The 13326-nt window shown below is 41.0% G+C and overlaps 1 protein-coding gene and 2 pseudogenes across 2 annotated transcripts; 1 reads left to right on the forward strand and 2 right to left on the reverse strand.

Annotated features, from left to right (window-relative positions):
• The first annotated feature begins 444 nt into the window (after window positions 1-444).
• On the forward strand, window positions 445-4616 carry LOC118846915 (annotated as a pseudogene).
• Window positions 4617-9220: 4604 nt separating this feature from the next.
• Window positions 9221-9956, reverse strand: LOC118846916 (annotated as a pseudogene).
• A 2242-nt stretch (window positions 9957-12198) lies between these two features.
• C4H1orf68 (chromosome 4 C1orf68 homolog) lies at window positions 12199-13071 on the reverse strand. Of its 2 annotated transcripts, XM_036753815.1 has the most exons (2): window positions 12985-13071; window positions 12199-12876 (listed from the first exon to the last, which is right to left on the reverse strand). In XM_036753815.1, exons 1-2 carry the CDS (start codon window positions 13069-13071, stop codon window positions 12199-12201), a joined length of 765 nt encoding a protein of 254 aa, XP_036609710.1. The 2 variants fall into 2 exon arrangements, with proteins under 2 accessions (XP_036609710.1, XP_036609709.1); XM_036753814.1 differs by having other exon boundaries at window positions 12199-13071.
• Window positions 13072-13326: the final 255 nt, after the last annotated feature.

Here is a 13326-nt window from a genome sequence, read left to right on the forward strand (position 1 = left end):
AAGGAAATTTGGAGCCCAGGATAAGGAGGAAGAACATTCCAAGCATGAGGAACAGCCAGTGAAAATGCTCAAAGTGGGGAAATGGAGTGTCTTTTTCAAGGAGCAGTAAGGAGGCCAGTGTTGCCAGATCATAGAGTACATGGAGAAGAACAAGAAGTATAAGAAGACTAGAAAGGTAGAAGGAGGTCAGGTTATAAAGGCTTTGAATGCCAAGCAGAGGATTTTTAGTTTGATCCTGGATGCACTAGGGAGTCACTGGAGTTTATTGAAAAGGGCAGTGATACAGTCAAACCTGCAGTTTAAGATCAAGTGAATGGCTGAGTGGAGAATGAACTGGAATGAGGTGAGGCTTGAGGCAGAGAGACCAACCAGAAGGCTATTGCAATACTCTAAGCATGAGGTAATGACAGCCTACATTGCAGTGTCAGGGGAGAGAAGGCCGATATGAGAGATATAATAAAGGTAGAAGAACTGACAGGACATGGTAAGTGATTGACTATGGTGGGGCAAGAATGAGAAGCTGATGATGATATCTAGGTTTTGAGCCTGGGTAACTGGAAGAATGGTAATGCTCTCAACAGTAATAGGAAAATAAGGAAGATTGGAGAGCTAGGGTCTTTAGATTTTACCCAAACAATTTGTTTTGTTATTGTTAACAGAGGACTGACCAATAGGAGCCCCATCCTCTGAGCTTGCACAATATTTGCCTGCTGCCATCCACCTTAAGAAAGCTGAGGCATGGGGCAGCTAGATGGTACAGTGAGTAGAGCACCGGCCCTGGAATCAGGAGGACCTGAGTTCAAATATGGCCTCAGATGCTTGACACGCTTACTAGCTGTGTGACCTTAGGCAAGTCACTTAACCCCAATTGCCCTGCCTTCCCCTCTCAAAAAAAAAAAAGCTGAGGCAGCCTGGTTTTAGGCATTTGTAATGGACAGCCCACTCTTCACTGAATAGCTGGATGGGGCTCCCATTAGCTAGACCTGGAGAGAACAGTATTGAAGCAAGAACCAATTCCCATGATGGACAGACAAAAGGAAGATAAACTTCCCAAACTCCAAGTTCTCTTCATCAATTTTGTGTGTACTTTTGTATACAAGGCATTCCCCCAGTTTCACAAAGAAATTACACCAACATTGGATGGTTTTCAAAACAACAGGGTGGAGTGGAAATCCCAAGCTGATGGATATAAAGCAAAGATGAAGGTGATGAAAGAAAAGAAGAAAAGCAGTGAGAAGCCAACAGTGACCCAAAAGGTGTAAAGAGTTGAAAATAACCTTGTTAACATGGTGATCCACAGCTTCCAAATCTGAAGAGGATCCAGGAAATATTGGTAATGACAAAAAGTCCAAAATGTGTCAAATTTTCTGATATGATCCAATGGGAGTAAGTCTTGAAGACTTTGTGCTGATCAAGAAAAACTGAAAATTACTAGAGTTTCCAGTGATTTTAACTAACTACTGAATAATAAAAGAATATAAAAAATCGCAAAAGTACAAGATATAAAGAATGGGTACAACTTTTTTAATCTCAAATTTTAGGTTTTATACTTAAAACATTCACAGTCTGTGCATTATCCACAAAACTTTCAGTAAATTATCTGTTAGAAATTAGTTTCCTTTTTATACCTGAAGCTAACTTCCAGAGACAAAAATCCTTCAAGTCAACAAGGATATGAGAAAGATGAAGAGAGTTATAACTCAAAATTTCCTCCAGCTGGAATAAATATCATCCTTCCTTTCTCCATATTTCTTACTTGTTATTTTCATTGTCGAGATTATATCACTTTCCAGCAGTTTATAACAAATCACAGCTTTATGCCAACACAACCTCAAAGCAGATCTGTCCTGTTGCCTGAACCTAGGTAAAGGTACTTTATTAAATTATAAAAAACTAATTTTCTCAGAGAGAATTATCTTTTCTCAAGCTTCCTAATGATTTACACTAATCTGATATTGCCTATTGAATATGTACTATTAGGACAAACTGTGAAGTTTGATTAGGAAAAAACTTCATTCACGTAGGCTGTTAAGAGCTCTTTCAACTAATGTATTATAGATATATATGCATGTATATATATAATTTTATAGTATTTCTGGAATAATTTGACAAACACTTAAAAAGTAATATTTTGACAAATAAAACTGGTGGAAACTGAACATATGGTAAATTTCTGGGGTCCACAGTAATTTAAAACTCAAAATAAACAGAAATAATCTACTTAAGACTAAAATGGAAAAAAGACTTGAGAATGTCAAAAGGTATCTAAATTGGGATAGACTGACTGCAATTCAGGACTTTTGGAGTACCTTTTCTTTTATTCTTAGAAATGTATGTGAATATATTCTGCTCTATACAAAGATAGTTTCATTTTAAGCAGCAAAATAAAGCTTTATTGACAAATTTTCATCTTAACATTCTTTAATATAGGAATTATTAAGAACATGTATGCCTGGATAGAGAAATAGGCCATGTATAGAGTAAACTCAGTTCACTAGTATCCATGAAATATTAAAAGATTGTCTTCTTCAAATTGGATAGATTCTCTATGTATGGAGGATTTATTGAAAAACTTGGATAAAAATTGTACAGGATTAAGAGGTGTAGCAAAGCACACTGGTATAATGAGGCCTACCCATGCTAATGAAAAGATTGAAGTACAAATAATTAATACCTTAAAAGTGATTTTCCATCTACTAAATGGGGCCTCAAAAGAATAAACAAAGTCTGAATGTAAAGTTAAAAAAAAGAAAGACATTAGAGGGGGGAATAAGATCAGTTTTGTTAAGTTTAAGATATCTGCAAGACATCTAGTTCAAAATGTCTAATAGGCAGTTAGAGATGGGAAACTGGAGGTCAGGAGAGAGGTTAAGGCTGTTAAAATAAATCCAGGAATGATTCAGCATAGAGATGATAATTGAATTCATGGTAGCTAATAAGATCACCAAGTGAAATAAAATAGAGGAAGAAGAGAAAGGGACCAGGACAGAGCCTTGGGGGAACACCCATAGGTTATGGCATGACCCTGATAACAACAAAAAGAGACTGAGGAGGAGCAGTCAGACAGGCAGAAGTAGAACCAGGAGAGCCTAGTGTCAGGAAAACCTAGAAAGAAGAGAGTATCAAGGAGAAGAAGATGATCTATGGTGTCAAAGTTTTCAGAGAGATGAAGAGGGAAGGAAGTTGAGCAATGAATGTTGTTGTATTTGGCAATTAAGAGATCCTTGGTAACATTAGAAAGGGAAATTTCAGATGAATGATAAAATCAGATGCTAGAGCGTTAAGATGAGAAAGAGAAAGGAAAGGAAGTGATGGCATCAATTATAGAGTATTCTCAAGGAATTTAGCCACAGGTCAGAGAGAGATGAAGTGAGCATCAGCAGTGAGCAGCCAGGTGGTGCAGTGGATAGAGTGCCAGGTCTGAAGTCAGAAAGATTCATTTTCCTGAGTTCAAATTTCTTTAGCTCTGTGACCCTGGGCAAGTCACTTTAACCTGGTTTGCCTCAGTTTCCTCATCTGTCAAATGAGCTGGAGAGGGAAATGGCGAACCACTCTAATATCTTTGCCAAGAAAACCCAAACTGGCTCACGAAGAGTCAGATATGACCAAAACAGCTGAACGACAACAAAGGGATGGATAGATCTAATGAAGGTTTTTTGAGGACAGGAGAGGCATGGGTGTTTTTGTAGGCTAGAGAAGCAACTAGTAGACAGGAAGAGATTGAAGATTAGTAAAAGAGTAGAGAGAGCGGCCCAAGACAGCTGACTTCAAGGATCAAGAGAGAAGGATGAGGATGAGGAGAAGGTACAGATAGCTGCCAAGTTCATCCCTCATGCCCCCCCAGGAGAATTTATTGAGTGTTTAACAATGTCTTGTTACCACTTAACATTCACAATCTTCTCAGGAAAGGGGCAGCTCACGCATTCACCCAGTATAATATGGAACAGTTCACTCCAGTCAAGATAGAAGGATATGATGATCAGGTCTTAATTACAGAACATGGTGACCTCAGTAGTGCCAAATTTGTAGATCCAAGATATAAAGTTTTCTTTAAATTTGATCACTTATGGAAAGAAGCAAGTGGTCCCCAACCCGAGGACACAGACAGAGCTCTGAAGTTATGGAGGGAATTCTGTGACAATGGTGTGAAATACCATCCAATGGCTTCTGTACTGTTTATGCTAAATAATAGATGGGCAGAAGACTGTTATGGCCTGTATTGAGAACTACCAATTTCATCCTAAAATCTTCTGGAACAGTCGTTGGACATCAGAGTGGAAGGTTACCATCACACCACCTACAGCTCAGGTGGTTGGATTCAGAGCCATTACTGTGAAGATGGCAGTTTTCAGTTGGTTAGTCACAAAGAAGTGCAGTATTACTGTTACTGATAATGCATGAATTGTCAAGGAATGTATTAAAATTAAAGAACATGCCAAAAATTAGTATCAGACTATGCAATTAGTGAGAATTGTCAAACAATGTCAGAAACCACATTCAAGGCCTTATGCCAGCAGTTTCCAGTTTCCCGCACCAAAGTCAACTGAAACATGATACTCAGCTATGAAATTAGCCTAAATCACAAATACAAACAAAAAAGATTTACACCAAAGTGAGAAGAATAACTTCTAAACAGTGTCTTTCTATCATTACTTGTTTCTTAACATACTTAAAGGGAACACTGGCAATTCACTTTAAAGGGTTCATAAAACTTGTTTGACCTTCTCCTTTGGTCCTGGCTGCTAAGAACTCAAGTTAGACTGATGAAGCAGCCTTTCCAGGAGGGACACCACGAATTTGCTAGAACTGCCATCAGAACTGTGTATGGTGAATTCATTCTATGTTGTTTACACCTAGGTGACCAGGCCTTAATATGTATCTCCAAATACATACTGAAGAGGAGGATGTTTGTGCTTAAAGCGTTCAGTAACATGGTTAAGGGAGAGTGTTTCCAAAGTGTCCTGTTACATATGTAAACTTTTTTTCCAAAATAAAATATATTTGTACTATTTGCCATTCACAATATCCATCCATATTACAAGATCCTCTGTACCTACTAATCGAAATACAATGGTTTTGTTCTTTAAGAGGAGATAACCCACTCCAGGCAACAGAAAAGGTATAGACTCATCAGCTCAAATATAGATTGTGAGCTTTTACCCTGGGTGAGTGTAGAGGTCACAGAGACTATGAATGCATACCTCTTTGAACAGTATATACCAATAGAGGAAAAGGAATCCATTGGTAGATTCTTCTTCTCTTCCTCTGATGAAACAAGAAGACTAGAATGCCATAAGGAAATGGTCCTCAATTAGGTGGGATACTAATCTATAGCCAGTGGATAACTTCTATGAGCTTTGAGGGCTTAATCCAAGGAATCCTAACCCTTTATGCATCATAGATCCCTTTGCCAGATTGGTTAAGCCTGTGAACCTCCTCCTCAGAATAATATTTTTTAAAGCATAAAATAACATACATAGTACTACAAAGGAAACCAATTATATGGAAACATATTCATCAAAATATTTTTCAGAAACAAGTCCACAGGCGAGAGGTTAAGAACTTCGGGCAGTTTCAGCAGAAGTGTGTATATTAATATTATTTTCATACCTATCATAAGGTAGTATCATTATTGTTATTTTACCTATTATTAACAGGTATGTGTTAATGAAATTTTGTACAGAGTAGGACTTAGAAGTCTCTTTTTTTCTTTTTCTTTCTTTTAGCTTTTGTTTAGTATTTTATTGTTCCCCAGTTACATGTAAAAACAATTTTCAACATTCATTCTTAAAACTTTTGGGTTCCTAATTCTCTCCCTTCCTCCCTTCCCATCCCCCCCCCCCCATTGAGAAGGTAAGCAATTCAATATACATGTGTAGCTGTGAAAACATTTCTATAATAGTCATGTTGTGAAGGAAAACACAGACAAAAACAACAACTCAAGAAAAATAAAGAAATTTTTAAAAAAAGTATGCTTCAATCCATATTCAGACACCATCAGTTCTTTCTCTAGGTAGAAGTCTCTTTCATTGTGCTTGGTTGAAGCTACAGATCTCAGGGAGAGAGCTAAAACTGTATTCTCTAACATGATCTACAGGTTGGTCTTTGAGAGTTCTTTTGGCCTCTGGGAACCCAGCCCTTCAAGGGGCTGTTGTTAGACCATTCTTCTAACTTGAGTATATATTTACAAGCACTCAGGTGGTGACCTCACATACCCTTCAAAACCAGAGAAGCCAAGAAGCCTGCATTACAGTCAAGGGTAGCAATGCCTGAGGGGTGTAGGTATGCTCAGGGAAGACTAGTACCTCTGGTATGAGGGCCGCTGAGCCCTTTGCAGGGTTGCTTATCCACCTTTGGGGTCCACTTGGCACTCCACTCTCACCTGTGGCTCCAAGAAGCTGTAGTATGTACAATGGCCACACCCCAGAAAATCATCTGGGCAGGTGAGGTAAGCCAGGTTGAGGGTAACTGAGGGGTCTGAGTTGGGGGATGCCTACCCTGAGACTGTGAAGAATTCTTTATGGAGCAGTTGGAGCTTGGTTAGATATCAAAGATGCCAAGGTCATCGACTCCATCCCAAGTCACCATTTGTTGTCTTGACTTTGTCTTGACTCAGATGAGTCTGAAAGAGATGGTGAGGCCTACGACTTTGTACAACTCTGCTTCTCTTAAATCCAATTTATGCATGAATCAAAAGACATCACCATACCATTTTACCATTTTTACCTATCTCAAAGTCCTGTGGCAAGAGACAAGTGACAAAGCAGCAGATGTAGATACACTGGGACCTGTAGTCACAACCCTGCGTGCAGGTCATAGAGTTGTCTTCTCATTGGAAGGAGCAGTGGAACTCAGGAGCCCCCTGGGCATCTGAGCAGCCTTTTTTAAGAATAACACTGCTCACCTCCAAGTATGAGGAAGGGACTAGAAAAGGTTCCCTAAAAATTGTCCGCTTCATCTAACCCTGGTCTGCTTACTGTGGCAGTCGGGGATCCCACCCTATGGATGAAACAAAAAAAAGTACACATGCTTATGCAAAGATGATTCTACTTACCATTAGTACATGGAATGTATGTGTGCTTATGGACAACATGAAATTCAATAGACCTGAAAGATGACCAGATCTTGTTGTGAGAGAACTCAGCAGGTATGACATCCAAATGGCAGCCCTGAGTGAAATAAGTCTGGCAAATGAAGGCCAGCTTACCAAAGTCAGAGCTGGCTACGTGGTTTTCTGGAGTAGCCACAATGAAAAGGAGCACCATGAGGCTGGTGTAGGTTTTACAATCAAAACTAATCTAGTCAACAAGTTTGTATGCCTACCAAAAGGAGTGAATGACAGACTCATGACAAAGAGATTGCCACTTGCAGGAAAGCACCATACCATCATCATCAGTGCATATGCTTCCACCACGATGAACCCTGATGAAATCAAAGAAAAATTTCATAAAGACTCAGAGACCCTCATCCTCAATGTCCCTAAAGAGGACAAACTTATAATTCTAGGTGACTTTAATTCAACAGTGGGCACAGACTACCAGACATGGCAGGGAGTCCTAGGGAGGAATGGAATTGGAAAGAGCAACAGCAATGGTCACTTACTACCGAAGACTTGTGCATCTCATGACCTTCTCATCACCAACACTGGTTTCTCTTTACCTAAATGCAATAAAATTTCATGGAAACACGCTCGCAGCAAATATTGGCATTTAATAGACTGTGTCATTGTAAGGAGAAGAGACAGACAAGATGTGAGAGTGATGATGGTGATACATGGCACAGTGCTGAACTGATCATAACTTTATCCTCTCCGAGCTAAATATTCACATTCAACAAAAGTGGCAGCCCCAAGGTGAGACAACTATCAGAATTCTTAATGTCAACATTAGAGTGCTTCTCTGAGGGAACAGTTCCATTGCTAACGTGGAGGAAAAGCTGAGCCAACAGTGGAACAGAAAAGGAGCAGGCAGCTTTCAGAGTTCTGGTGCATAGCACTGCATTTACTCATCTGGGCCAGAACACTTGCAAACATGAAGATTGGTTTAACAACAATGATAGGGAAAGTCAGAAGCTGCTAAACAAAAAATGAGAACTCCACAGGGTTTACCAGCAAGATAGTTCATCCGCCTCTAAGAAAGCAGCATTTAACTTCATCAAAAGTAAAGTACAAGCAAAGCTAAGAGCAGGCCTGTACAACCTGTGGCCCACCAAAGGATTTCATGCAGCCCGCAAAAAATGTAGTGGAAAATATCCTCTACATTTTTCACGGACCCCCGAAATTTTTGGCATGCCCATGGGCCACAGGTTGTGCAGGCCTGGCCAAAAGAGATGTACGATTCTTGGCTCAGTAAGAAGGCAGATGAAATTCAGTTTTATGCTGATAGTAACAATCCAAAGTGCTTTTATGGTGCCTTGAAAGGTCTTTGTGGGCCAAAGACCTATGGTGCTTCTCAACTACTCAGTGCTAATGGAGCCACATTGATTGGTGATAAGGAAATGATTCTGAAGAGATGGGCTGAACACTTCCAAAGTGTTCTCTGAATCCATTGCCCATATTCCTCAGGTTGAAGTCAATCCCCCTCTAGCTGAACTTCAACTGAAGAAGAGGTTTTAAATGCCATTAGGCTCCTCTCCAGTGGCAAAGCACCTGGTGCTGATTCTATTTCAGCTGAAATTTACAAGGCAGGAGTTCCACTGCTCATACAAAAGCTGACATAAATTTTCTGGGTTATATGCCAAGAGGAGGTTATTCCCCCAGGAGTTCAAGGATGCCTCCATTGTTATCTCTATAAAGGTAAAGGAAATAATTGTCCTCTGACAATCACGAGGTGACGGGTGGGGTTTCTCTCAGTCGTTGCTGTCAAGATTCTTGCCAGAGTCCTCCTTATTAGGCTGATCCTTCACCTGGAAGAGAGTCATCTACCTGAGAACCAGTGTGACTTCGGAAAGGGCCATTATGGTATTTGCTGCCTGACAACTCCAGGAAAAATGCCAGAAACAGAAAAGAGATCTGGGCAAGTCACTTTACCCCAATGGCCTTTTTTTCCACTGTGAAAAATGCTTTAATAGTGTTATCTGTACAGAATTTTATGTCAAAGAACAGGAAAACAGCAAGTGCAAAATATAGTGAGACATGAATGTCAGAACAACAAGCTTGTGAGTGAATAAAAAGAGGTCATACAGCTTTCAACAATATTTACAGAGTAATGGACACACAGCTTTATGACACTTCCTCTTCAGCCTCCTCTTCAAATTCTCCCTCCTCAGTTATGGCATCCTGATACTGTTGCTACTCAGAAACCAAATCATTCATGTTGCTTTCTGCTTCAGTGAATTCTATTTCATCCATGCCCTCTCCCAGTGTAAGAAAGCCTTTCTGTGAAAGATGGCTGTAAACTGCTCAGAAATGCGTTTAAAGAGCTGTTGGATGGCAGTACTATTACCAGTGAAGGTGGCAGACGTTTTCAGGCCACAGGATGGGATGTCACAAATGGCCGTTTTCACATTGTTGGGGATCCATTCAACAAAGTAACTTCTGTTCTTGTTTTGAACATTAAGCACTTGCTCATCTACCTCCTTCGTGAACATGTGACCTCTGAACACGGCTACCATGCTGTGGATCACAAACAGGCATAATGTTCTCTGCATCAAACATCTGCTAGGTGAGCTCTGGCACGGTTAAAGCATGGTACTGCTGGCTACCGTGGCTAGTCAGCGGAGCAAAGCCAGGCATAAAGAAACACAGACAGAAAGCTCCCACTGTATGCAAGTCAGCATTAAGCTGCCCTAGGAAATGTAAGCAGGTGGTGATACCACTCATGCTGTGACACCAGATGGTTCAAGTCACCATATGTGGGAGTGGTCAGCTTCAGGATTCTGAAACAGATATCATAGAGGGCTTCATTATCAATAAAATAGGTTTTATCTGTGTTTTCTACAAGCTGGTGTACTGATGTACACAGTGATGGTGTACACAATGTTCATCCATCTGACCAAGCCCTTTGATACTGTCGGTTGTGAGGGCTTATGGAAAATTATGTCAAAATTGGATTGCCCAGAGAAGTTCATCATTATTGTACATCAATTTCATGACGACATGCTTACCTGGGTTCTGGATAATGAATGATGCTCTTGCATTTTCCCAGTCACCAATGGAGTGAAGCAAAACTGTGTGCTTGCTCCCATGCTTTTTATCATGATGCTTTCAGTAATGTTGTCAGATGCCTTCAATGAGGATGAAACAGGCATCAAAGTCAGCTACCACACTAATGGTAAATTGTTTAACTTGAAAAGGTTATAAGACTACTAAGTGGAGGGAGAGTTAGTGCATGATTTGTTTTGTCTGCAGATGATTGTGCATTCAATGAAACCTCTGAAGCTAAGATACAACAGAGTATGGATCAGTTCTCTGCTGCTTGTGCTAATTTTGGCCTAACAGTTAACACCAAGAAAATACAGGTTCTCCACCAGCCAGCGCCACACCATCCATACATGGATCATCAGTTACAGCAAATGGAGAAATATCGAATGCTGTGGATAAGTTCACTTACTATGAGTGAAGCCGATTGCAGTAGCACAAAAGAAAGGTGAGATGCAAAAATTGAAAGACATCTCCACTCTAAATGTTCATATGAACTTTTTGTGCCCAACCTGTGGTAGAGTCTTGGACACACTGCACCTTGACTCCAACATAGTCATGTCATTTTGGTTCTCTTCAAGAAGGAAGGACAACAACTAACCAAGCAACAGTATAGTAGAGGAAGAGAGAGAAGGGGTGGATTTGGAGTAAAAGAATCAACATTTGGATCCCAGTTCTGCTTACTACTTGTGTGACTTTCAGTAAGCTATTTAACCTTTCTAGTCCTCATTTCTCACATCAGTAAAATGAGGGGAATAGACCAGAAATTCCCTAAGGTCATAGGTAGGTAGATATTCAGTTGTGTCCAACTCTTCATGACCCCATTTGGGGTTTTCTGGGCAAAGATGCTGGAGTGGTTTGCCATTTTCTTCTCCAGCTCACTTGACAGATGAGGAAACTGAGGGCTCTACCAACCTTCTATTCCCCTAGGTTCACAACCTCAGAGTTATCCTCAACTCTTTACACAATCCCCTTCAACTCTTCATTCTCAAATCTCCTTTATCCCACACATTTAATCAGTGTCCAAGTCTCATTGATTCTACCTCTTCATCTCTCATATGTATCTCTCCTCTTCATTTATGCAGTCATCACCCTACTTCAGGCCTTCAGCACTGGACTAGTATTGTTCAGTCATGTTCAGTTGTGTCTGATTCTTCACCATCCCATTTGGGGCTTTCTTGGCAAAGATACTGGAATGGTTTACCATTTCCTTCTCCAGCTCATATTACAGATGAGGAAACTGAGGCAAACAGGTTAAATCAGGGCTGTCCAACTCTAGGTTTTTATTGAAACAATAGACAATATATTTTGATTTGCCATTTTAGGGAGAGATCTGCAGTAGCTCAGCTTCATTTACTAAAGCATCTATGTAAATTTCTATGCTTGTAGGCAGGCTGCATTTTGGACAGCCCTGGGTTAAATGATTTGCCCAGGGTCACACAGCTAGTAAGTCTGAAGCCAGATTTTAACTCAGAAAGATGAGCCTTATCTGTCTCCAGGCCTAGCACTCTATCCACTGCACAACTTAGCTGCCTAAGTTCATATATAGTTCTAAATCTATGACCCTGTGATCCTTCATCACTGTCTACTCTGTCAGTGGTCAAGAGAGGGCTTTTAGCTAGAAAGAGAGACCTTCATCCCATCCCCTGAGCAATTTTAAATGGAACTATTCTCTGTATGTTCTAGAATAAACTGGGAACTTGTTCTAGGACAAACTTGGTCCACCTCCTCCTCAGGTGCAGAAAGAAGTAAGAAGATCCTGAAGAAGTCAAGCAGAGGGAAAATGACCACACAGGGAACTGCTATAAATTGCATTCTCAGTTTTATTGTTGCACAAGTTTTTATTATTTTGATCTATCTCTAGCAGGCAGCCTTTAAAAAGAAGCAAGCATAGCACAGAGAACATGCTAGGAATTTCTTATCCCCTTCCTCCTCCCAACCATTGTGGTTTCAGGATCTCTGGGTAGGGTATGAGAGGACTGGGATTGCTCCTGTGAAACAAGAGTCAGCTGGTAGAAAATAGGGATATAGCAGAAGGAGATGGCAGCAAAGGTTGGATACTAACAGCAGCAGTCATCTTCATCATTATTGGCACAGCAGGCAGGACCACGGGCTCTCATGGGGATGATTCCCAAGCAGCAGCACCCCCCTTCGCAACAGCCAGAACTACAGCAGCCAGAGCTGCAGCAGCCAGAATTCTCACCACAGCCAGAATTCTCGCAACAGCCTATGTCTTCACGGCACTGGGGCCCACGAATCCAGCGCCTCAAAGGTCTCACCCCAAAGCTTATCGGAGCAGTGGGGCAGGAAGTGGTGCCACAGGAACTGGAAACATAGTAGGAAGATGGCACCATGCCCTGTGGTGCCAAGTACTGGACAGAGGGAGCCTGCACGTAGTAAGTCTGGGTCTGGCAAGGTGCTGGGCATTTGACACAAGGCGTTTGGCATGGAGGTGGGCATTTCACAGAGGTAGTCTGACATGGAGGCGCGCATTTCACATAGGTAGTCTGACATGGAGGTGGGCACTTCACAAAGGTAGTTTGGCATGGAACTGGACATTTCACATAGGTAGTCTGGCACGGAGCTGGGCATTTGACATAGGTAGTCTGGCATGGAACTGGGCATTTCACATAGGTTGTCTGGCATGGAGGTGCACATTTCACATAGGTTGTTTGGCATGGAGCTGGGCATTTGACATAGGTAGTCTGGCATGGAGGTGGACATTTCACACAAGAACTCTTAGATTGACCTTTCTGGAAGAAAGAAGAGGCACCTTTTACAAAGGAAGTCTTAGACTGGTATGGCTCTGGTCCACTCCCATAGGAAACCTGTGCCTGGGATGGAGCAGGGCCTTGGGTAGTTTGGATGGGCCCTGAAGCTGAGCCTGTCACACAACATGGCAGGAACTGGGGCTGCTTCTGCTGGTCACACATTTCTTTTCTTCAAGTGCTGAATCTGCAATGGGAGTTTACAATGAGATAATGAAACAGGAAGACATTTTCAGAATCTTGAGACATCTATTAAACATTTGGGAGAATTTTCAACAATTACATTTAAAATTTCCCCATTTAGCAGAATTACAGTATAGGGAGATAAGATTCTAGTCCTGGATCTGCCACTGGGAATTAGATTAGATAATCTCTAAGATTGTTCTCAACTCTAAGTTTCTATTAAAGATCATTTAATTC

Source organism: Trichosurus vulpecula, chromosome 4 (assembly GCF_011100635.1).
Source record: "Trichosurus vulpecula isolate mTriVul1 chromosome 4, mTriVul1.pri, whole genome shotgun sequence".
Taxonomy (NCBI): Eukaryota; Metazoa; Chordata; class Mammalia; order Diprotodontia; family Phalangeridae; genus Trichosurus; species Trichosurus vulpecula.

Coding starts and splice junctions, on each gene's coding strand:
- C4H1orf68 (XM_036753814.1), bottom strand. CDS start 13,071: ATGTGTGACCAGCAGAAGCAGCCCCAGTTCCTGCCATGTTGTGTGACA.